Source organism: Hyla sarda, chromosome 2, assembly GCF_029499605.1.
Source record: "Hyla sarda isolate aHylSar1 chromosome 2, aHylSar1.hap1, whole genome shotgun sequence".
Lineage (NCBI taxonomy): Eukaryota > Metazoa > Chordata > Amphibia > Anura > Hylidae > Hyla > Hyla sarda.
Window position 1 is genome coordinate 3,871,042 of NC_079190.1, and position 25,997 is coordinate 3,897,038.

At 43.8% G+C, this 25,997-nt stretch overlaps 1 protein-coding gene across 3 annotated transcripts in view; it reads right to left on the bottom strand.

Moving 5' to 3' along the window:
• The window catches only part of LOC130358174 (NACHT, LRR and PYD domains-containing protein 3-like), a 123,383-nt gene that overhangs the window by 78,546 nt on the left and 18,840 nt on the right, over positions 1-25,997 (bottom strand). For all 3 annotated transcript variants that reach the window (XM_056561036.1, XM_056561038.1, XM_056561035.1), the window contains one exon: positions 14,268-14,321. In XM_056561036.1, coding sequence (XP_056417011.1) covers positions 14,268-14,292 — 25 coding nt within the window. In that variant the 5' untranslated portion in view covers positions 14,293-14,321. The remainder of the gene's footprint in view (positions 1-14,267; positions 14,322-25,997) is intronic.

Here is a 25,997-nt window from a genome sequence, read left to right on the forward strand (position 1 = left end):
CGAGGACGCCACATCCTAGGGTCTTCGCTTCCGTCCTGGCTCTGATCTGAGCCGGAAATGACCTCAGTGTAAACAAATGCATGTGTGTGAGTTCGCGCATGCATGCACTCACTTGTTTCAATATGCGCCATCTTGGATCCTGGCATCCCTGTTTTCTAGCCTCTCGCTGCTGCATAGTGCAACTTGCTGGATATACCAGCGCATTGTGGGGGTGGGGATGTCATGTAACTCTGTAGTGCTGTCTTAGAATGGGGAATTCGTTCTAGTTGACATACCGGTCCTCCGCCACCACAACTGGAGATCCATCTGGGTGTCGGTCTCTTGGTCCGCTCACAACAGTGTAAGAGACATCCGGGCGTCCACGTCCCCATCTTTGCTTATGTGCACATTCCTCATGGGATTGGGGTGCTCAGGTGTCCAAGTGGTTAGAAAATAAAAATAAGATAAAATATAAGAAAAATGGCGTGGATGTCCTCTGTTTCAGGTGTGGTCGCGAATGCATGGTACTCCTTTTACATCTGTGGAAGGTAAAAGACTATGACATACGTGTACCCAGTGATTATACTCCTGTATTTCACTCTCCCATTTTAGACACTTATGCCTCTTTGGTAAAAAAGGATGTTGATCACCTTAAAAATACCTGTTCTAATTTTGTGCACCCTAATCTATCTAGGGAAGAGAGGACTGCAATGGTTGAACTTGTCCAGAACCACAACCTGGTTATCAAACCAGCCGATAAGGGTGGGGCGGTTGTGGTTCTGGACAAGTCCAAATACATTGCGGAGGTGAATAGACAATTGGCCGATACTTCGACCTATCAAAAAACCTCCACTGATCCAAGATGGGAAGTCGAGAGAATGATCAAGTCTTTATTGCTTCCAGCATTAGAGGAGGGCCTGATTGATAAACCTCTGTTCGAATTTCTTAATGTAAAACACCCTATAAAACCTTATTAATACATATTACCCAAGATTCATAAGTCACTACAGGACCCTCCAGGACGCCCTATTGTTTCCGGGAGGGAATCAGTGACAAGTCACATTTCCATATTCTTGGACAGAGTTTTACGCCCCTACGCAAGTAGAGCAAAATTATATATTCAAGACACATCAGACTTTCTCGAAAAAATTCAAACTATCTTTGTACCGGAGGGTGCTATACTAGCCACATTTGAGATTGTGAGTTTGTACACCTCAATCCCCCATACTGAGGGTATTGAGGCTGTGAGACAGACGATCACGGGGGACTTCTCGGACAGACAGACAAAGTTGCTCACTGATCTACAGGAGTTGGTTCTGTATAAAAACTACTTCAAGTTCAATGAGCAATTTTTCATTCAATGCACAGGGACCGCAATGGGGACGAACGTTGCACCAACATATGCAAATTTGTTCGTCGCCCATTTAGAGGAGGATGTCGTCTATGTGTCCCACCATTTCAGCCATGTGCTGGCATGGTGGCGATACATAGACGACGTCTTCCTCGTTTGGTCAGGAGACACAGACCAACTTAAGGCCTTTCACGAATATTTGAATTCTATTCATACTACCATTAAATTCACGTTATCTTATTCCACCAATAGTGTACAATTTCTGGACACTACAGTAGAGATACAGGAGAAATACCTGCAGACAGACTTGTTTGTCAAGCCTACAGATAGTAACGCCATTCTAAGGTACAATAGCCAACATCCAAAACATATGCTTAATTCTTTACCAACAAGCCAGATGCTTAGAGCAAAAAGAATTGTCAGTTCGGATGACAGGTTGGAAATAGCCCTTAACAAGATGGCATTAAATTTCGCAGAACGTGGTTACCCCAAAAAATTGATAGAACTAAGTAGACACAAGATTGTGCAGACATCTGAACCTTCCACAGACTTGAAAAAACTAGAGAAGTCCTCACCCAGGGTCGCATTTTTTTCCACTTTCTCTGATGTCTCAGGGACGGTATCGGGAATATTGCGAAGACACTGGCATATTCTAAGAGATGGTTATGACAAGGTGGAGGAATTTTCATCTCCTCCACTCATGTCATACCGAAAAACAGGCAACCTTAGAGACCGCCTTGTAAGGGCAGATGGGAGTGGAGAACGCTCCAAACAGAGCTACATTACTAGTGCTAACCTGGGGTCCTTTCCCTGTAGATCGTGTGTGAACTGTTCTCTTATGCACAGGGGCAGCAAGTTCACACACCCCACTACGGTAATTCTACCCATGTGGTTTATGTACTATGGTGCCCATGCAAACTCCTATACATAGGAGAAACTACCTGGGACTTTAAAACCAGAATAAATCATCACAGATATACAATCCGGAAAAAACAACAAGATCTCCCAGTGGCTAAGCAGTTTGATGAACTTGGTCATACTGAACGAGAACTACGGTTCATGCTGTTGGACCATGTCCCCCCACTTAAGAAGGGAGGGGATCGGACCAGCAAACTGAAGCGGTGTGAATTAAAGTGGATTTATACTTTAAACACTCTTAGACCAGCAGGTTTAAACATGGAATATAAAATCAGCCACAAAATATGTAACCCATAATACCTCCATGAGTGACATCTACGCCATAGAATGCTTTCAACAGAACCTGGTGTATGTGTGATATTATTTATTAATATTTTCTTTTTTACCTTCCACAGATGTAAAAGGAGTACCATGCATTCGTGACCACACCTGAAACAGAGGACATCCACGCCATTTTTCTTTTATTTTATCTTATTTTTATTTTCTAACCACTTGGACACCTGAGCACCCCAATCCCAGGAGGAATGTGCACATAAGCAAAGATGGGGACGTGGACGCCTGGATGTCTCTTCTACTGTTGTGAGCGGACCAAGAGACCGACACCCGGATGGATCTCCAGTCGTGGTGGCGGAGGACCGGTATGTCAACTAGAATGGATTCTCCGTTCTAAGACAGCGCTACAGAGTTACATGACATCCCCACCCCCACAATGCGCTGGTATATCCAGCAAGTTGCACTATGCAGCAGCGAGAGGTAAGAAAACAGGGATGCCAGGATCCAAGATGGCGCATATTGAAACAAGTGCATGCATGCGCGAACTCACACACATGCATTTGTTTACACTGAGGTCATTTCCGGCTCAGATCGGAGCCAGGACGGAAGCGAAGACCCTAGGATGTGGCGTCCTCGTGTGTTTGGGTTGTGGGAATCGCGCGCAATGGAACTCCTCCTACAAGGAAGGTACACTTATGTCACATGGACACTTATACTTATGATTATGTTTTTTTGCGCATCTATGGACACGGATATGTTTTTCTTTTTTTGTGTTTGCACATGTTTTTCATTACTACCAGGTGCCCTATGTATAGCTATGATGTGTAAATTGCCCTGTATAGTATGATCATCCTCACATTATACCGTGCCCCATGTATTTTGTAAACAATCACGTGATTTACCAGCTGTCACCTGTACACTATTTAAACCTCACATTGTATATCAGTCACTGCTTGACGATGCCTGTGTGAGACAGGCGAAACGTCGCTGCCATAGATGTTTGGTTGAAATAAAAGCCACTCATTTTTTTCACTTGGATATTGGTGTGCCGCTGCTTTTTTGCATAATAGATAGATAGATAGATAGATATGAGATAGATAGATATGAGATAGATAGATAGATAGATATGAGATAGATAGCTAGATAGATATTAGATAGATAGATAGATAGATATGAGATAGATAGATATTAGATAGATAGCTATGAGATAGATAGATAGATAGATATGAGATAGATAGATAGATATATATGAGATAGATAGATAGATAGATATGAGATAGATAGATAGATAGATAGATAGATAGATATGAGATAGATAGATAGATATGAGATAGATAGATATGAGATAGATAGATAGATAGATACATTTTCAAGAAGCAGCAGCACACAAGCGAAAATCGTGTCAAAAGGTGAAGGTTTATTCCATCAAACCAGTGAACAGAGTTGCGAGCAACGTTTCTGTGACCTCACGTCACCGTTATCAAGCTCAAATGCAGAATCACATAGTTACATAGTAGTTACATAGTTAGTACGGTCGAAAAAAGACATATGTCCATCAAGTTCAACCAGGGAATTAAGGGGTAGGGGTGTGGTGCGATATTGGGGAAGGGAAGGGATTTTATATTTCTTCATAAGCATTAATGTTATTTTGTTCCAGGAATGTATCTAATCCTGTTTTAAAGCTGTTAATTGTTCCTGCTGTGACCAGTTCCTGAGGTAGACCGTTCCATAAATTCACAGTCCTCACGGTAAAGAAGGCGTCGCCCCTTGAGACTAAACTTTTTCTTCTCCAGGCGGAGGGAGTGCCCCCTCGTCCTTTGGGGGGGTTTAACCTGGAACAGTTTTTCTCCATATTTTTTGTATGGGCCATTAATATACTTATATACGTTTATCATATCCCCCCTTATACGTCTCTTCTCAAGACTAAACAATTGTAACTCCTTTAATCACTCCTCATAGCTAAGATGTTCCATGCCCCATATTAGTTTAGTCGCGCGTCTCTGCACCCTTTCCAACTCCGCAGTGTCCCTTTTATGGACAGGTGCCCAAAACTGAACAGCATATTCCAGGTGAGGCCGTACCAATGCTTTATAAAGGGGGAGTATTATACACTATAGACTGTACCAATGCTTTATAAAGGGGGAGTATTATGTCCCTGCCCCTTGAGTCCAGGCCTCTTTTGATACATGACAATATCCTGCCGGCTTTGGAAGCAGCAGCCTGACATTGTGCTATTCTGTAGTCTGTGATCTACAAGTCCCCCAGATCCTTCTCTACCAGTGACTCTGCCAGTTTAATCCCCCCTAAGACATACGATGCTGCAGGTTATTAGTACCCAGATCCTTCACATGTGGTGGTTTAACCTCTTAAGGATGCAGGGCGTATCCACACGCCCGTGGGAATTGCGGTCCCCAACGCTAGCCGGTTGGGGACCGGAGCCGGATGCCTACTGAAATCGTTCAGCAGGCATCCCGGCATATCGCCCAGGGGGGGTCATTATGCCCCCCCATGTCGGCGATGGCCGCAGATCGCTGGACAATTCAGTCCAGCGATCTGCGGCGATTCCGGGTCAATCGGGTCTCCAGTGACCCGGTGACCCGGATTTACTGGCTGATCGGGGCCGTCAGAGACGGGCCCCGAACAGCCAGAGCCTGCAGGGGTGAGGTGGCACTGGTGCCACTTCACGATCGCCCTGATTCGTCGGCCGGATTCCCGGCCGACCAATCAGGGCGCCTGCTGCGGGTGTCACTCCCGCACCCGCTCCGCCCCTCTTCCGGAGGACGTGAGCGGGTGCGGGACGTGCACCCCTGGTGCTGGGGACCCCGATCCCCGGCGTTAATGTTGGGATCGGGGCCCCAGGAGCGACGACGGCGGCGGCGAGGGACTGACCTGTGCGGCGATCAAGCAGCAGCAGGAGGTGAGTGACAGCCTCCTGCTGTTGCTTAGCAACAACTCCCAGCATGCAAAAAGGGCATGCTGGGAGCTGTAGTTATGCAGCAGGAGGAGGCAGACCACCACAACTCCCAGCATGCACTTATGGGCATGCTGGGACTTATGGTTTTGCAACAGCTGGAGGCACATTCTTTCTATGGAAAAGTGTACCTTCAGCTGTTGTGGAACCACAACTCCCAGCTTGCACAAACAGTTAAAGTGCATGCTGGGAGTTGTAGTGGTGCATCTGCTGGTTGCATAACTACAACTCCCAGCATGCCCGTTGGCTGTCGGTGACTGCTGAGAGTTGTAGTTTTGCAACAGCTGAAGGCACACTGAGTTAAGTAGCAAACCAGTGTGTCTCCAGCTGTTGCATAACTACAATCCCCAGCATCCCCAGCCAAAGTAGTATGCCTTCCGCTGTTGCAAAACTACAACACCCAGCAGGCCCTTCCGCTGTCCGTACATGCTGGGGGTTGTAGCTTTTGCAACAGCTGAAGGCGCACTGGTTGCAAAACACTGAGTTTGTTGCCAAACTCGGTGTTTCACAACCAGTGTGCCTCCATCTGTTGCAAAACTACAACTCCCAGCATGCACTGATAGACCGTACATGCTGGGAGTTGTAGTTTTGCAACAGCTGGATGATCCCCCCTAATGTGAACGTACAGGGTACACTCACATGGGCGGAGGATTACAGTAAGTATCCGGCTGCAAGTTTGAGCTGCAGCAAATTTTCTGCTGCAGCTCAAGCTGCCAGCGAGAAACTACTGTGAACCCCCCGCCCGTGTGACTGTACCCTAAAAACACTACACTACCACAAAATAAAATAAAAAGTAAAAAACACTACATATGCACATTCCCCTACACAGCCCCCCCCCCCCCCCCCCCAATAAAAATGAAAAACGTCTGGTACGCCACTGTTTCCAAAACGGAGCCTCCAGCTGTTGCAAAACAACTACTCCCAGTATTACCAGACAGCCACTGACTGTCCAGGCATGCTGGGACTTTTACAACAGCTGGAGGCACCCTATTTGGGAATCACTGGCGTAGAATACCCCTATGTCCACCCCTATGCAAGTCCCTAATTCAGGCCTCAAATGCGCATGGCGCTCACACTTTGGAGCCCTGTCGTATTTCAAGGCAACAGTTTAGGGTCACATATGGGGTATCGCCGTACTCGGGAGAAATTGTGTTACAAATTATGGGGGGTATTTTCTGCTATTACCCTTTTTAAAAATCTAAAATTTTTGGGAAACCAACATTTTAGGTTAAAAATTTTTTTTTTTTTTTTTACATATGCAAAAGTTGTGAATCACCTGTGGGGTATAAAGGTTCACTTAACCCCTTGTTACGTTCCCCGAGGGGTCTAGTTTCCAAAATGGTATGCCATGTGTTTTTTTTTGCTGTTCTGGCACCATAGGGGCTTCCTAAATGCGGCATGCCCACAGAGCAAAATTTGCTTTCAAAAAGCCAAATGTGACTCCTTCTCTTCTGAGACCTGTAGTGCGCCAGCAGAGCACTTTTCACCCCCATATGGGGTGTTTTCTGAATCGGGAGAAATTGGGCTTCAAATTTTGGGGGGTATTTTCTGCTATTATCCTTTTTAAAAATGTAACATTTTTGGGAAACCAAGCATTTTAGGTAAAACATTTTTTTTTCTTTACATATGCAAAAGTCGTGAATCACCTGTGGGGTATTAAGGTTCACTTTACCCCTTGTTACGTTCCCCGAGGGGTCTAGTTTCCAAAATGGTATGCCATGTGGGTTTTTTTTTTGCTATCCTGGCACCATAGGGGCTTCCTAAAGGTGACATGCCCCCCAAAAACCATTTGTCGCTCCTTCCCTTCTGAGCCCTCTACTGCGCCCGCCGAACAATTAACATAGACATATGAGGTATGTGCTTACTCGAGAGAAATTGGGTTTCAAATACAAGTAAAAAATTTCTCCTTTTTACCCCTTGCAAAAATTCAAAAATTGGGTCTACAAGAACATGCGAGTGTAAAAAATGAAGATTGTGAATTTTCTCCTTCACTTTTCTGCTATTCCTGTGAAACACCTAAAGGGTTAATACACTTATTGTATGTCATTTTGAATACTTTGGGGGCTGTAGTTTTTATAATGGGGTCTTTTATGTGGTATTTCTAATATGAAGACCCTTCAAATCCACTTCAAACCTGAACTGGTCCATGAAAAATAGCGAGTTTGAAAATTTTGTGAAAAATTTCCAAATTGCTGCTGAACTTTGAAGCCTCTGGTGTCTTCCAAAAGTAAAAACTCATTAATTTTATGATGCAAACATAAAGTAGACATATTGTATATGTGAACCCAAAAAATGTTTTATTTTGAATATCCATTTTCCTTACAAGCAGAGAGCTTCAAAGTTAGAAAAATGCAAAATTTTCATTTTTTTCATCAAATTTTGGGATTTTTCACCAAGAAAGGATGCAAGTTACCATAAAATTTTACCACTAAGTTAAAGTAGAATATGTCACGAAAAAACAATCTCAGAATCAGAATGATAACTAAAAGCATTCCAGAGTTATTAATGTTTAAAGTGACAGTGGTCAGAATTGCAAAAAACGCTCTGGTCCTTAAGGTGTAAAATGGCCTGGTCCTTAAGGGGTTAAAACCTGAACTGGTCCCTGAAAAAAAGCGAGTTTCAAAATTTTGTGAAAAATTGGAAAATTGCTGCAGAACTTTGAAGCCCTCTGATGTCTTCCAAAATACAAGCAGAGAGCTTCAAAGTTAGAAAAATGCAAAATTTTCAAATTTTTCATCAAATTTTGGGATTTTTCACTATGTTAAATTTTACCACTATGTTAAAGTAGAATATGTCACGAAAAAACAATCTCGGAATCAGAATGATAGGTAAAAGCATTCCAGAGATATTAATGTTTAAAGTGACAGTGGTCAGATTTCCAAAAAATGAGTCCTTAAGGTGAAAAAGGGCTCAGTCCTTAAGGGGTTAAATACACTTCAGTGTTACATCATTAACCAATCAAAGACAAGGTAAACAAAGACATGTGCTAGTGATATGTAAAGGTGATTGTACGGCATTATATCTAGATGCAATATATATTCTCAATACTCGTGTTAGTGTTATACAAAGTGCCCGTGTTAACAGTGCGGCAATATGCCCGAAAACAGTAATGTGACCATATAAGTTATGTACAATTATAAAGGCGCTTACCCGGCAGAGCTCCCTGGGATAGCACATGTGTGTAATGAAGCATAGAGACCCGGAACTGCGCGACCCACCAATCGGAAGCGCCGTACAACGGGAAATCCAGCCAATCAGGCATACGATGCTATGTGTACTGTGCGCATGCGCACTAGTGTTTGTTAATGAACGGGGGCCATCTTAAGGAAGGGCAAAGCTGCCAGACTTATATTAAGTGAAGATATATAGGAGAAAGTAAAGCTGGCGAGTGTTTTTTGTGTTCTTAAGCATGGGTATGTGCAGTGTGAGCTGGCATGGCTCCCCTAATATTATCAAGCGGTATGTGGGTCACGGGTGACACCAGCCAACTGTCCATGAATGAACATGGAGAGTGTCCGGTGCGGCAAATCGGTGCACGGATCCCAACCACAGGTCGGTTTCCTCACCAGGTACCTACCACCTCTCACAGCCGCTGTATAGGGTATACTGCAACCCGGAGAACATTATAATACACTATCGCCGCTACAAAAAAACAAATAAAACAAGATAGAATTAAATAAAATGAAGGCCCATATAAGATATGATGCTTGTGAGAATGCTTCAAAAGATGTGCTAAATCTTCCAGTAGCTCTGCTGGAGGCCATACAAATCTTTCAGTCCATCTGAAACAGAGGGAAAGGAAACAATGTTAAAATCTTTTCCACATAGGATTCATCAGTTTGAATATACAAACTCATGAGGTTAAGACAAATCGAGTGGCTACATCGGGGGAGGCTATCTGATCATTTTAGACCTAGTTTTGAATTCTATTTTGAGGCCATGAGGTTTCATTGTATTCAGATTGAATATCCATCTGAGTTCACACCTTTTTAGGGATGTGATCCTATCGCCCCCTCTCTTGGGTGGCGGAATGTGATCTAGAATCATGAACTTTAGATCTTTTTCTTTGTGTTTGGCCTCAGTAAAATGTCTAGAAACTGGTAAATCTAGCCTTTGTTTCCGAATCGAATAACGATGTTGGTTGAGACGAGTCTTCACATCCAGACTCGTCTCCCCAACATACAATTTGTTGCATGGACACCATAAGATGTAAATTACGTGATCTGAATTGCAATTTAGATAGTACCTAATTTCATATTCACGTTTCGTGTCCGGGTGAATGAACTTTGAACCTTTCTTCATATAGCTACAATTGACACAGTTAAGGCAAGGAAAACAATCTATACTTTTTACCCCAATATATTTCTGTGATTTTATAGATGTGGCCACATCAGTCTTTATCAACCTATCCCTGAGGTTTGGTGTCCGACGAAATGACATTAGTGGGAACTCAACAAACTCAGAGATCTGAGGAAAACTCCCTTGCACCAAATGCCAGTGTTTCCTCACTATGGATGAAATGTTATGTGAATGTTCGCTGTATGTGGTAATGAAAGGTATACGGTTGTGTGTATCCTTCTTAGTAGTAACTGTCCGACTATTGGAGTGTTTTTGTTGTCTAAATTCCCTAACTCGTGCAGTCTGTTGGTCTACAAGTTTCCTAGGATATCGTCTCTCTAGAAAGTCAGATCTCATCTTTGATAATGCTCTTTCCAATTTAGTATCATCATCTACAATGCGCTCAGCTCTCAGCATTTGGCTGTAAGGCAGTGATCGGACCATGGCTCTCGGGTGTGCACTGTCAAATCTCAATAGTGTATTTGTATCTGTCGGTTTGTGGTAAAGGTCTGTGGTGATTTTGCCTCCGCTGATGCCTACTCTTACATCTAAGAAACTCACTGAGGTGGTGGAATGAGTGAGTGTGAATTTAATGTCAGCCTCAATGTCATTGAGAAATTCATGAAAAGTTAGTAATTCATGTTCAGTCCCCGTCCACAGAAGGAAGATATCATCTATGAACCGTACCCACAATCGCACATTGCGAAAGTGGGGCGATCCATAGATGTACTCCTCCTCCATGTGGGCCACAAAAATGTTGGCGTATGTCGGCGCCACGTTGCTACCCATAGCGGTCCCCTTCATTTGCATAAAGAACGTATCATTAAATGCAAAGTAGTTACACTCTAAGACTATCCTTAACAGAGAAACCACAAAGTCGATTTTTCTGTATCATAATCAGACAATATTAAAGGAGTCTCTACTGCATGTATGCCTTTCTCATGGTTAATTGAAGTGTAGAGGCTTGTGACATCAAGTGTCACAAGGATTGTATGGTCAGGTACAATGATGTTATTGATTTTTTGCAAAAAGTCTGATGTGTCTTTGATATACGATCTGGTATTGATGGCATGACTGCGTAATAATTTTTCTAGAAAGATGGAAATATGGGACGTGATTGACTCTCTGCCTGAGACAATCGGTCTCCCTGGTGGATTTAGACAATTCTTATGGATTTTGGGCAGAAGATATAACATAGGTGTTACTGGAAAATCAATAATCAGGTACTTCATAAGGTTATCATCAATCAATCCATCATCAAAAGCTCTTGTGACAGTTTGGTGTATACGGGTAGCAATCTCTTTCCTAGGATCCCTGTTGAGTCGTTTGTATACATTAGTATCACTAAGTTGCTTATCAGCTTCCTGGAGGTATTTGAGCTTGTCCATGACCACCAGGGCACCACCAATCACCAGACGGTGGTCATGGACAAGCTTATTAATAGCCTCCATTTCTTGGTGTGTCATGTTTGGATGACTCAACCGATTGTCTTTTGCCATCAGTGCCCTGAGGTCACGTGTCACGCAATCCCCAAAGGCAATGATGGCATGTGGCTCGATAGGCGGCTGAAACTCACTGGTTAGTCTTGAGTCAAAGTCCTTCAGTGTCATTGCTGGTGCAGTCCCACTCGAGGATGCATCAGGAATGCCACTTGTTGTCTTATTTGCCTGTGTAGAAAACCAAACTTTTAACTTAAGTTTCCGTATGAACTGTAATACATCAACTTCCAAATCAAAACAGTTTGTGTAAGCACCAGGACAAAAACTAAGACCTTTGGATAAGACCTGTAATTGGGCATCAGTAAGGGTAACAGAGGAGATATTTACCACATTATGTGTTGTCTCTGATTGCAGCTGGTCGGCAGTGTCTTGGGGATGGATTTCATTTTGTTTTGATTTTCGTTTTTACGCCCTCTGTGGTGATTCCTGCCTTTACCACAAACCGACAGATACAAATACACTATTGAGATTTGACAGTGCACACCCGAGAGCCATGGTCCGATCACTGCCTTACTGCCAAATGCTGAGAGCTGAGCGCATTGTAGATGATGATACTAAATTGGAAAGAGCATTATCAAAGATGAGATCTGACTTTCTAGAGAGACGATATCCTAGGAAACTTGTAGACCAACAGACTGCACGAATTAGGGAATTTAGACAACAAAAACACTCCAATAGTCGGACAGTTACTACTAAGAAGGATACACACAACCGTATACCTTTCATTACCACATACAGCGAACATTCACATAACATTTCATCCATAGTGAGGAAACACTGGCATTTGGTGCAAAGGAGTTTTCCTCAGATCCCTGAGTTTGTTGAGTTCCCACTAATGTCATTTCGTCGGGCACCAAACCTCAGGGATAGGTTGATAAAGACTGATGTGGCCACATCTATAAAATCACAGAAATATATTGGGGTAAAAAGTATAGATTGTTTTCCTTGCCTTAACTGTGTCAATTGTAGCTATATGAAGAAAGGTTCAAAGTTCATTCACCCTGACACGAAACGTGAATATGAAATTAGGTACAATTCAGATCACGTAATTTACATCTTATGGTGTCCATGCAACAAATTGTATGTTGGGGAGACGAGTCTGGATGTGAAGACTCGTCTCAACCAACATCGTTATTCGATTCGGAAACAAAGGCTAGATTTACCAGTTTCTAGACATTTTACTGAGGCCAAACACAAAGAAAAATATCTAAAGTTCATGATTCTAGATCACATTCCGCCACCCAAGAGAGGGGGCGATAGGATCACATCCCTAAAAAGGTGTGAACTCAGATGGATATTCAATCTGAATACAATGAAACCTCATGGCCTCAACATAGAATTCAAAACTAGGTCTAAAATGATCAGATAGCCTCCCCCGATGTAGCCACTCGATTTGTCTTAACCTCATGAGTTTGTATATTCAAACTGATGAATCCTATGTGGAAAAGATTTTAACATTGTTTCCTTTCCCTCTGTTTCAGATGGACTGAAAGATTTGTATGGCCTGCAGCAGAGCTACTGGAAGATTTAGCACGTCTTTTGAAGCATCCTCACAAGCATCATATCTTATATGGGCCTTCATTTTATTTCATTTTTTCTTGGTTTATTTATTTTTTGTTCTTTTATTTTTTGTAGCGGCGATAGTGTATTATAATGTTCTCCGGGTTGCAGTATACCCTATACAGCGGCTGTGATAGGTGGTAGGTACCTGGTGAGGAAACCGACCTGTGGTTGGGATCCGTGCACCGATTTGCCGCACCGGACACTCTCCATGTTCATTCATGGACAGTTGGCTGGCATCACCCGTGACCCACATACCGCTTGATAATATTAGGGGAGCCATGCCAGCTCACACTGCACATACCCATGCTTAAGAACACAAAAAACACTCGCCAGCTTTACTTTCTCCTATATAGCTTCACTTAATATAAGTCTGGCAGCTTTGCCCTTCCTTAAGATGGCCCCCGTTCACTAACAAACACTAGTGCGCATGCGCACAGTACACATAGCATCGTATGCCTGATTGGCTGGATTTCCCGTTGTACGGCGCTTCCGATTGGTGGGTCGCGCAGTTCCGGGTCTCTATGCTTCATTACACACATGTGCTATCCCAGGAAGCTCTGCCGGGTAAGCGCCTTTATAATTGTACATAACTTATATGGTCACATTACTGTTTTCGGGCATATTGCCGCACTGTTAACACGGGCACTTTGTATAACACTAACACGAGTATTGAGAATATATATTGCATCTAGATATAATGCCGTACAATCACCTTTATATATCACCAGCACATGTCTTTGTTTACCTTGTATTTGATTGGTTAATGATGTAACACTGAAGTGTATTTAAACCACCACATGTGATTCTGCATTTGAGCTTGATAACAGTGACGTGAGGTACAGAAACATTGCTCGCAACTCTGTTCACTGGTTTGATGGAATAAACCTTCACCTTTTGACACGATTTTCGCTTGTGTGCTGCTGCTTCTTGGAAATTTATGTGAAGTGGATCCTCTAACCCGGGCTCCCAGACAGCTTGCACCTTATCTCCATTTTTCTTATTTTTGGAGTGCTGCTCTACTTGGTGTGTAGATAGATAGATAGATATGAGATGGATATGAGATAGATAGATATGAGATAGATAGATATGAGATAGATGGATAGATATAAGATAGATATGAGATAGATATGAGATAGATATGAGATAGATAGATATGAGATAGATATGAGATAGATAGATATGAGATAGATGGATACATAGATATAAGATAGATATGAGATAGATAGATAGATAGATATAGATAGATAATATAGATAGATAGTTAGTGCGAAAATAACCGCTAATATATCGAATTAGGATGAAATATTGCGAATTCGAATATGGCTCCTTCCTGCCGCTCATCACTAGTAATAGGATAGAAGAGGAGGATACTTACCATCTCCGGGAGTTATAATACTCATTCCTGGTCCTGGGAAGATTGGAAAATTTCCTGCAAGATGAGAAAAAACTTTATTACATTTAGAAGGAAAAAATAAATAATCTTCTGTACATTGTGAAAGAGCTTTATTCGTCATTACAATTCATAGAATAAATGACAATCACACAAAGGATGACAGTACAATATACAGCACAGGTTCTCTCAGCTATGCACCGTACCACATGCTGCGCTAACACTCCGCTCCATCACTCGATATCGAAGAAACAAAGTGGAAAAACAACAATCTTCTGTACATTGTGAAAGAGCTTTATTCATCATTACAATTCATACAATAAATGACAATCACACAATGGATGACAGTACAATATACAGCACAGGTTCTCTCAGCTATGCACCGTACCACATGCTACGCTAACACTCCACTCCATCACTCGATATCGAAGAAACAAAGTGGAAAAACAACAATCTTCTGTACATTGTGAAAGAGCTTTATTCGTCATTACAATTCATACAATAAATGACAATCACACAAAGGATGACAGTACAATATACAGCACAGGTTCTCTCAGCTATGCACCGTACCACATGCTACGCTAACACTCCGCTCCATCACTCGATATCGAAGAAACAAAGTGGAAAAACAACAATCTTCTGTACATTGTGAAAGAGCTTTATTCGTCATTACAATTCATACAATAAATGACAATCACACAAAGGATGACAGTACAATATACAGCACAGGTTCTCTCAGCTATGCACCGTACCACATGCTACACTAACACTCCGCTCCATCACTCGATATCGAAGAAACAAAGTGGAAAAACAACAATCTTCTGTACATTGTGAAAGAGCTTTATTCGTCATTACAATTCATACAATAAATGACAATCACACAAAGGATGACAGTACAATATACAGCACAGGTTCTCTCAGCTATGCACCGTACCACATGCTACGCTAACACTCCGCTCCATCACTCGATATCGAAGAAACAAAGTGGAAAAACAACAATCTTCTGTACATTGTGAAAGAGCTTTATTCGTCATTACAATTCATAGAATAAATGACAATCACACAAAGGATGACAGTACAATATACAGCACAGGTTCTCTCTCAGCTATGCACCGTACCACATGCTACGCTAACACTCTGTTCCATCACTCGATATCGAAGAAACAAAGTGGAAAAACAACAATCTTCTGTACATTGTGAAAGAGCTTTATTCGTCATTACAATTCATACAATAAATGACAATCACACAAAGGATGACAGTACAATATACAGCACAGGTTCTCTCAGCTATGCACCGTACCACATGCTGCGCTAACACTCCGCTCCATCACTCGATATCGAAGAAACAAAGTGGAAAAACAACAATCTTCTGTACATTGTGATATAAATGTTTCTTCTCCCATAGATGTATCCGGTGGGGACCTGTTGTCAGCAGAAACATCTGCGCTTTTCATGTATATCTCTTTTCTCTGGGAGAAATGTAGAAAACTATCATTCCTGGTTTGGTATAATGTCTCCTTCTCGTCCGGTCACTCATCTCTATTATAATGTGGGGATTCTATAGCGCGGGCTCTTACATTTATAGGATAACATCTGGTGCTTGTTTATTCTTGTTTTATATACAGCAACGCGAAAAAAAACTTATGTAAAATATCAAGTTTATTTAACATGTATCCAACTTGGACATACATTTACAGGGGTACTCCGCTGCTCAGCGTTTGGAACAGAAACGAATGCTGGAGCCGGCAACGGGAGCTTGTGATGTCACAGCCCCGCCCCCTTGTGAAGTCACACCCAGCCCCCCTCAATGCAAGTCTATGGGAGGGGGTGTGACATACGTCACGCCCCCTCCCATAGACTTGCATTGAGGGGGTGGGGCGTGATGTCATGAGGGGCGGGGCTATGACATCACGAGCTCCCGACTCCAAACGCTGAGCAGCGGAGTCCCCCCGTTTAAAATATAGTGAGAAGCATAAAATAAAGGCACTGAAACGACAAATACAGAAGAGTGGAGGAGACAGGGGGCGCTTGTACATGGAGTCCAGGGCAAATATCATCAGGTCAATAGAACAACAACACAATTCAATGGCATTAGGAATCCAGTGGTACAACCACGTATACATAATCAAAGAGTGGTGCCAAAGGTATGCATAATATAGCGACATGTAGAATAACAAGAAACAGTGGGAAAAACATTAAGACATCCTGCCATGCATGCTGCCAACCTACCAGCTCCTACACGACGTACGTTTTGCCTTGTGCTTCATCAGGGGGCGTATCACAACGTGAAACGTACGTTGGGGAAGGAGCTGGTAGGTTGGCAGCATGCATGGCAGGATGTCTTAAAGGGTACCTTTCATTAAGAAAACTTTTGATAGATTATAGATTAATGTATGCAGAATAACTTTCCAATAGCATGTTATTAAAAAAAATATGCTTCTTTCTATTTAATTTTCCACTTTGAAAAAATGACCACTAGGGGTCTCCCTACCAGTCCTTGCTGCAAGCCTTTTTTTTTTTATAGATTTCCGACTCATGCTGGAGTCCTGAATCTCAGACTGCAGCCGGGACACAGACAAGCTCAGCACTGCTCCCTGACACAGACAAGCTCAGCACTGCTCCCTGGCAAAGAAGCATATTTTTTAATAACCTGCTATTGGAAAGTTATTCTGCATACATTAATCTATAATATATCAAAAGTTTTTTTGATGAAAGGTCCCCTTTAATGTTTTTCCCACTGTTTCTTGTTATTCTACATCTCGCTATATTATGTATACCTTTGGCACCACTCTTTGATTATGTATATATGGTTGTACCACTGGATTCCTATTGCCATTGAATTGTGTTGTTGTTCTATTGACCTGATGATATCTGTCCTGGACTCCATGTACAAGCGCCCCCTGTCTCCTCCACTCTTCTGTATTTGTCATTTCAGTGCCTTTATTTTATGCTTCTCACTATATTTTAAAGGGGTACTCCGCTGCTCAGCGTTTGGAGCCGGCAGCTCATGATGTCATAGCCCCGCCCCCCTCATGACGTCACACTCCACCCCCTCAATGCAAGTCTATGGGAGGGGGCGTGACGCCCCCTCCCATAGACTTGCATTGAGGGGGTGGGGTGTGATGTCATGAGGGGGCGGGGCTATGACATCACAAGCTCCCGGCACCGACTCCAGCGGAGTACCCCTTCAAATGTATGTCCAAGTTGGATACATGTTAAATAAACTTGATATTTTACGTAAGAGTTTTTTTTGTGTTGTGTATATCTCTGGAGTGAACCAGTTGTTTTGTTTGAGAGATAATATTTATTCTTGTTTTGTGATGTTTATTTATTGAAATGTTTTCATTATACTCACCTGACTTAACTTTTTTTATCAGCATCTACAGAACCTTTGTAACAATTTTAAGCCAAGTCAGGGGAAGTTCACTTCTATATTATTTTATTTACTATATATTCATTATAATGTACCATACATTAGAGCCCTGCATTGGGATCCTGCGGGACCCAACCCAAAACGTGCGGGCACGGTCGGTCAGGAGGCTGCTGCGGGCTGGTGCGGGCGGTCAGGAGGCTGCTGCGGACGGTCAGGAGGCTGCTGCGGGCTGGTGCGGGCGGTCAGGAGGCTGCTGCGGGTGGGGGGTCAGGTGCTATGCCTGCGGGTTGCGCAAATCCTGCAAAATCCCGCAGGAGCCTCATCCACACCCTCCGCTTAGAGTCAGGGTCGGCTGCCACCTATAGGCCAGGTAGGCACCTGCCTAGAGCGCACAGTGGTGCTGTAACATCCCGACTGGCGCCAAAATATCTCTCTCACTAGCTGCATAGCACTGAGCCGGGATGTCAACATAGAGATCACATGACCTGCCGCCACCCAATCCCCTAAGAGCCTGAATCAGGAGTCCGGGTAAGTACTGAACTCACCAGCTTCATGTGGCAGCAGACAGCATGGAGGAAGAAGCAGGCAGCATGAAGGAAGAAGCAGACAGCATGGAGGAAGAAGCAGACAGCATGGAGGAAGAAGCAGACAGCATGGAGGAAGAAGCAGACAGCATGGAGGAAGAAGCAGGCAGCATGGAGGAAGAAGCAGACAGCATGGAGGAAGAAGCAGACAGCATGGAGGAAGAAGCAGACAGCATGGAGGAAGAAGCAGGCAGCATGGAGGAAGAAGCAGACAGCACAGCATGGAGGAAGAAGCAGACAGCATGGAGGAAGAAGCAGGCAGCATGGAGGAAGAAGCAGACAGCATGGAGGAAGAAGCAGACAGCATGGAGGAAGAAGCAGGCAGCATGGAGGAAGAAGCAGAGGAGAATTGAGTGACATGTGGTTCTGTAAGGCTCCTTTCACACTATGAGTATTCATCCGTTATTAAAGGGGTATTCCAGGAAAAAACTTTTTTTTATATATCAACTGGCTCCAGAAAGTTAAACAGATTTGTAAATTACTTCTATTAAAAAATCTTAATCCTTTCAATACTTATGAGCTTCTGAAGTTAAGGTTGTTCTTTTCAGTCTAAGTGCTCTCTGATGACACGTGTCTCGGGAACCGCCCAGTTTAGAAGCAAATCCCCATAGCAAACCTCTTCTAAACTGGGCGTTTCCCGAGACACGTGTGATCAGAGAGCACTTAGACTGAAAAGAACAACCTTAACTTCAGAAGCTCATAAGTACTGAAAGGATTAAGATTTTTTAATAGAAGAAATTTACAAATCTGTTTAACTTTCTGGAGCCAGTTGATATATATATAAAAAAGTTCTTCCTGGATAACCCCTTTAAACATCTGTTTTCTGCGTAAAAACGGATGTATAATAACAGATGAAATAACGGATGCTAACGGTTAAATAATGTCCGTCAAAATAACAGGCATATTCATCCGTTAAGACCCGTTATAACATCCGTAATTTACGGTCGTTTTAACACCTCTGCATACAGACTCCCACAGCCTGGACTACTACTACTCCCATCATGGAACAGATTTGTTTCCATGATGGGAGTAGTAGTTCTGTCTGTGGCTGGAGAGGCTACATTAGTGTTTGTACTACTACCCCCATCATGGAACAGACTCTGTTCCATGATGGGGGTTGTAGTACAGGGGCTGAGGGATTGATCACACTGTGTCTCCCTTCTGAGACCCGATGTGATTAGAAGTAATTAATCAGAGGAGCGGTTGGCATGCTGCGCACCCCTGCGAAGAAAGGTGCATTTTACTATCATTTTTTAATTCTCCGCTGAATGGCCGGTACTGAGGAGCCATTCAGGGCTCCCGGCGGGGTTTTTAAACTTCAGTAGCTATAATAGATGCTCTGCGGGGGCCAGACATATGGACACAGCGCTTCTATAATATTATGCCATTGTAGCGCTGCTGATAGAATACTTTTCATTCATAGCGCTGCGGAGGCATATGATTATAGAAGCGCTGTGGGGGCCAGACCTATAGCGTTATCTGGCCCCCACAGTGTTTCTATGTACATATGCCACCACAGCCATATGAAAGACAAGTATTCTTTCAGCAGCGGATCTGGCCGGCCCGATGCACTGCTAATAGAATACTTTTCATGCATAGCGCTGTGGGGGGGCTTATGATAGCGCTGCGGGGGGGGGGGGGGGGGGAATATATATATGCGCTGTAGGGGAAAATACCTATATAAATGCGCTGCGGGGGCCAGACATACACCCCCAATACGATACGATTCTATATATCTTTCCCCATCGCAGAACTCCTATATGAAAACCCCGCCGGGAGCCCTGAATGGCTTCTCAGTACCGGCCATTAAGGACTCCCGGCAAGGGGTCTCAGAAGTGAGACCCGATGCAATCAATCCCTCAGCCCCTGCACTACAACCCCCATCATGGAACACCAATGTAGCCTCCCCAGCTGTCTGCAGATTCCCACAGCTGGTGAATTACTACTCCCATCATGGAAACAAGTCTGTTCCATGATGGGAGTAGTAGTCCTCCCTCAGCACTGCAGGAGTCGCTGATGTCACCTCTTCTGAGCTCAGAAGTAATAACGGATATTATAAACCAGGTGCAGACGATGACATAAAGGCTCATCCATCACCCATAGACTTCAATGTTATAAATAACGGCCGTTCATTTACCCGTTTCTTGTGACGGAAGAAAAATTAGTGCATGTCCCGTTATTTCTTCCATCAGAAATAACGTCCGTAATTCATTATGGGCTATAAGGGGTCATAACGGAGAATCAAAAAATCCCATAGACTTTAATGGACTTTTCTAATGGACGTTTATAACGAATCTTATAACGGAACAACTTTATAGTGTGAAAGGGGCCTAAGTGTGGAGTGTGTGTATTATTGTTCCTGTACACACTTCTTATCAGGCTCCCTCCCCTCCCCCTCTGTGCCCCTCGAGCAGACACACAGGTCCTGGAGCTTCTGATAGGGATTTCTTGTGTACAGGGAGGGAGAGTTAAAGGGGTACTCCGGACCTAAGACATCTTATCCCCTATCCAAAGGATAGGGGATAGGATGTCTGACCGTGGGGGTCCCCAAAGGATAGGGGATAGGATATCTGACCGTGGGGGTCCCCAAAGGATAGGGGATAGGATATCTGACCGTGGGGGTCCCCAAATGATAGGGGATAGGATGTCTGACCGTGGGGGTCCCCAAAGGATAGGGGATAGGATATCTAACCGCGGGGGTCCACAAAGGATAGGGGATAGGATATCTGACCGTGGGGGTCCCCAAAGGATAGGGGATAGGATATCTGACCGTGGGGGTCCACAAAGGATAGGGGATAGGATATCTGACCGTGGGGGTCCCCAAAGGATAGGGGATAGGATATCTGACCGTGGGGGTCCCCAAAGGATAGGGGATAGGATATCTGACCGTGGGGGTCCCCAAAGGATAGGGGATAGGATATCTGACCGCGGGGGTCCACAAAGGATAGGGGATAGGATATCTGACCGTGGGGGTCCCCAAAGGATAGGGGATAGGATATCTGACCGTGGGGGTCCCCAAAGGATAGGGGATAGGATGTCTGGCCGTGGGGATCCCCAAAGGATAGGGGATAGGATGTCTGACTGCAGGGGTTCCGCCGCTGGGAACCCCCACAATCTTGCATTCGGCACGCCGCGCTGCCAGCTCATAAACTGCCGGGTGCCGTCCATGGGGCCGGAGTATCGTGACGTCCCGACTCCGCCCCAGTGTGACATCACCCCCGCTATGCAAGGGGGCGTGACATCACACAGGGTGCCGAATGCAAGATTGTGGGGGTCCCCAGCGGCAGGACCACCGCGGTCAGACATCTTATCCCCTGTCCTTTGGATAGGGGATAAGATGTCTTAGGGCCGGAGTACCCCTTTAAACCACTCTTGCTCTCCATAAGAACACTCTCCGCTTGTTTCAGGTCAGACCCTGGAATACACTGACACTACAGTTGCCCTTACACATTACATTATCCAAGTGTATCCCAGTTTTTGCAACCAGGGTGCCTCCAGCTGTTGCAAAATTACTACTCCAAGCATGCCCAGATAGCTTTTGCTTGTCCGGGCATGCTGGGAGTTGTAGTTTTACAACAGCATTATCCCCTTCTCACCTCAGCAATATGTGTTTTTCTTTCTTTTTTTTAAGAGCCATAACATTTTTATTTTCCAGGGCTGTATAAGGCCTTATTTTATTTCTTTTTATTTTTTTTTATTGCAGGACAAGTTGTACACTTACCGGTACCTGCCTCCATTATCTTACCCTATAATGTTTCCTGCACTTAGAAAAAAAAAAACTTATATTTGGGGTAAAATTTAATGCCATAAACAAATAATAAATAGTGATCAAAAAGTCCCATTAAAACAATTGTACCAATAAAAACTAAAGACCACAGCGCAAAAAATGAGCCCTCATACATCCCCGTAGGCCAGGTATGTGCAGAGCATTGCATCGGTAAGTGACCCAGGGCCTCTGAATCACTCTGTACATACACTAGAGTGCAATGCTCTGCATATACCCAACATGTATAGCAGTGTGTGTACTACAGGGAGTATGTGCAGAGCATTGCACCCTAGTGTCTCTACATTCCTATGTTAGCGGGAGCGGACGGGATTGGTCAAAAAAGTCATCGGGAGCGGGATTAAAAAACCAGTCCCAGGGCTCTACCATACATTATTTACTGTATACTTTGAATTCTTTGAACTCATATCGGGAATGTGGCTGCACTCCAAAACTTTTTTTTTTTTTAATCAACTGGTGCCAGAAAGTTAAACAGATTTGAAAATTACTTCTATTAAAAAATCTTTATCCTTCCAGTACTTTTTAGGGGCTGTATACTACAGAGGAAATGCTTTACTTTTTTGAATTTCTCTTATGTCACGAGCACAGTGCTCTCTGCTGACCTCTGCTGTCCATGTCAGGAACTGTCCAGAGCAGCATATGTTTGCTATGGGGATTTTCTCCTGCTTTGGACAGTTCCTAAAATGAACAGCAGAGGTCAGCAGAGAGCACTGTGCTCGTGACATAAGAGAAATTCAAAAAGAAAAACTGGAAGTACTGGAAGGATTAAGATTTTTTAATAGAAGTAATTTACAAATCTATTTAAGTTTCTGGCACCAGTTCATCTAAAAAAAAAAAAAAAAAAATTTCAACGGGAGTACCCCTTTAAAGGAGTTGTGCGCTGTCCTGCCTTTCGGAGCTCCGCTCACAGCGTCTGGAAGTTCATTACTCCGAACACTGTGTGCGGGCTTCCGTGTTCGCGACCGCCCCCTCGTGACGTCTTGCCCGCCCCCTCAACGAAAGTCTATGGGAATGGGCGTGCCGGCGTGGGAGTTTGTGACATCATACTGCGGTTCCGGCAGCCGCAAAAGGTGGGTGCTGCATGGTAGATCCCGGGGGTCCCCAGCAGCGGGACCCCCGGCGATCTGACATCTTATCCCCCATCCTTTGTATAGGGAGATAAGATGTCTAGGGGCGGAGTATCCCTTTAAAAGGGGTACGCCACTGCTCAGCGTTTTGAACAAACTGTTCCAAACACTGGAGCCGGGAGCTTGTGACGTCATAGCCCCGCCCCCTCATGACGTCTGTCACGGCTGTCACGCCCCCTCCCATAGACTAGGGTGGGTGTGACGTCATGAGGGGCGGGGCTATGACGCCGGCTCAAGGGTTCGGAACAGTTTGTTCAAAACGCTGAGCAGCGGAGTACCCCTTTAAAGCTTTTAAGTGTGAGACACAGCCTGGAAATAGCAGTGAGCCTCCTCCCTGTGTATCAGCCCCATGATGTAGATAAGGGGGTCGGCTGTGCGGCTCAGGTTACATGTTATGTAACATTTGTTCTAGAGATGAGCGAACTTACAGTAAATTCGATTCGTCACGAACTTCTCGGCTCGTCAGTTGATGACTTTTCCTGCAAAAATTAGTTCAGCTTTCCGATGCTCCGGTGGTGGGCTGGAAAAGGTGGATACATTCCTAGGAAAGATTCTCCGAGGACTGTATCCACCTTTTCCAGCCCACCGGAGCACCTGAAAGCTGAACTAATTTACGCAGGAAAAGACATCAACTGCCGAGCCGAGAAGTTCGTGACGAATCGAATTTACTGTAAGTTCGCTCATCTCTAATTTGTTCCATGTTTCCAAATAGTTTTGTATGATGTAAAGTTAGAGTGGAATTATTCTAGATTTACAGCATGTATATGATATGTGATTGATGTTTATTCCTGTTTTTATATCATTACTTCTACCATTGTCGCTGCTATACTAAGGCGCCATCCGCTGTAATAACATTACTCCAAGTCTTATAAGCAACTTAAAGGGGTACTCCGTGGAAAAAAAATGTTTTTAAATCAACTGGTGCCAGAAAGTTAAACAGATTTGTAAATTACTTCTATTAAAAAATCTTAATCCTTCCTATACTTATCAGCTGCTGAATACTACAGTGGAAATTCTTTTCCGTTTGAAACACAGAGCTCTCTGCTGACATCACGACCACAGTGCTCTCTGCTGACACCTCTGTCCATTTTAGGAACTGTCCAGTGCAAAAAGAAAATCCCCATAGCAAACATATGCTGTTTCTGGGCAGTTCCTAAAATGGACAGAGGTGTCAGCAGAGAGCACTGTGTTTCAAAAAGAGAAGTAATTTACAAATCTGTTCAACTTTCTGGCACCAGTTGATTTAAAAAAAAAAAGTTTTTCACCAGAGTACCCCTTTAAAGGGGTACTCCCAGGGCTCAAGTCCTGCAGGAACGCATGGGAACTGAGTTCCTGCACTTTTACCACAGCAGGAACACCGTTCCCATTAGCTGGCACCCTTGAGCGGATATCTTGGGTGAGTTCCCACACTTTTTTTCCCAGGACTTGACCCCTGGGTACTCCGCTCCCCTGCATTCGGAGCTCCGCACCCCAGCACGGCCGTCGCGCCCCCTTCCCATAGACTTTCGTTGAGGGGGCGGGCTTGATGTCACAAGGGGCGGCCCTGAACACGGAAGCCCGCACACACATCATTCGGAACAATAACTTCTGGACGCTGGGGAGCGGAGTTCCCCTTTAACCCCTTAAGGACTCAGCCCATTTTGGCCTTAAGGACTCAGACAATTTAATTTTTACGTTTTCATTTTTTCCTCCTCGCCTTCTAAAAATCTTAACTCTTTTATATTTTCATCCACAGACTAGTATGAGGGCTTGTTTTTTGCGCGACCAGTTGTCCTTTGTAATGACATCACTCATTATATCATAAAATGTATGGCGCAACCAAAAAACACTATTTTTGTGGGGAAATTAAAACGAAAAACGCAATTTTGCTAATTTTGGAAGGTTTTGTTTTCACGCCGTACAATTTCTGGTAAAAATGACGTGTGTTCTTTATTCTGAGGGTCAATACGATTAAAATGATACCCATTATTATATACTTTTATATTATTGTTGCGCTTAAAAAAAATCACAAACTTTTTAACCAAATTAGTACGTTTATAATCCCTTTATTTTGATGACCTATAACTTTTTTATTTTTCCGTATAAGTGGTGGTATGGGGGCTCATTTTTTGCGCCATGATCTGTACTTTTTTTTGATACCACATTTGCATATAAAAAACTTTTAATACATTTTTTATAATTTTTTTTTTAATAAAATGTATTTAAAAAGTAGGAATTTTGGACTTTTTAAATTTTTTTTCGTTCACGCCGTTCACCGTACGGGATCATTAACATTTTATTTTAATAGTTCGGACATTTACGCACGCGGCGATACCAAATATGTCTATAAAAAATGTTTTTTACGCTTTTTGGGGGTAAAATAGGAAAAAACGGACGTTTTACTTTTTTATTGGGGGAGGGGATTTTTCACTTTTTTTTTACTTTTACTTTTACATTTTTTAACATTTTTTTTTACACTTGAATAGTCCCCATAGGGGACTATTCATAGCAATACCATGATTGCTAATACTGATCTGTTCTATGTATAGGACATAGAACAGATCAGTATTATCGGTCTGCTCGATCACAGACCAGAGCAGGAGACGCCGGGAGCCGGATGGAGGAAGGAGAGGGGACCTCCGTGCGGCGTTATGAATGATCGGATCCCCGCAGCAGCGCTGCGGGCGATCCGATCGTTCATTTTAATCGCGAACTGCCGCAGATGCCGGGATCTGTATTGATCCCGGCACCTGAGGGGTTAATGGCGGACGCCCGCGAGATCGCGGGCGTCGGCCATTGCCGGCGGGTCCCTGGCTGCGATCAGCAGCCGGGATCAGCCGCGCATGACACGGGCATCGCTCCGATGCC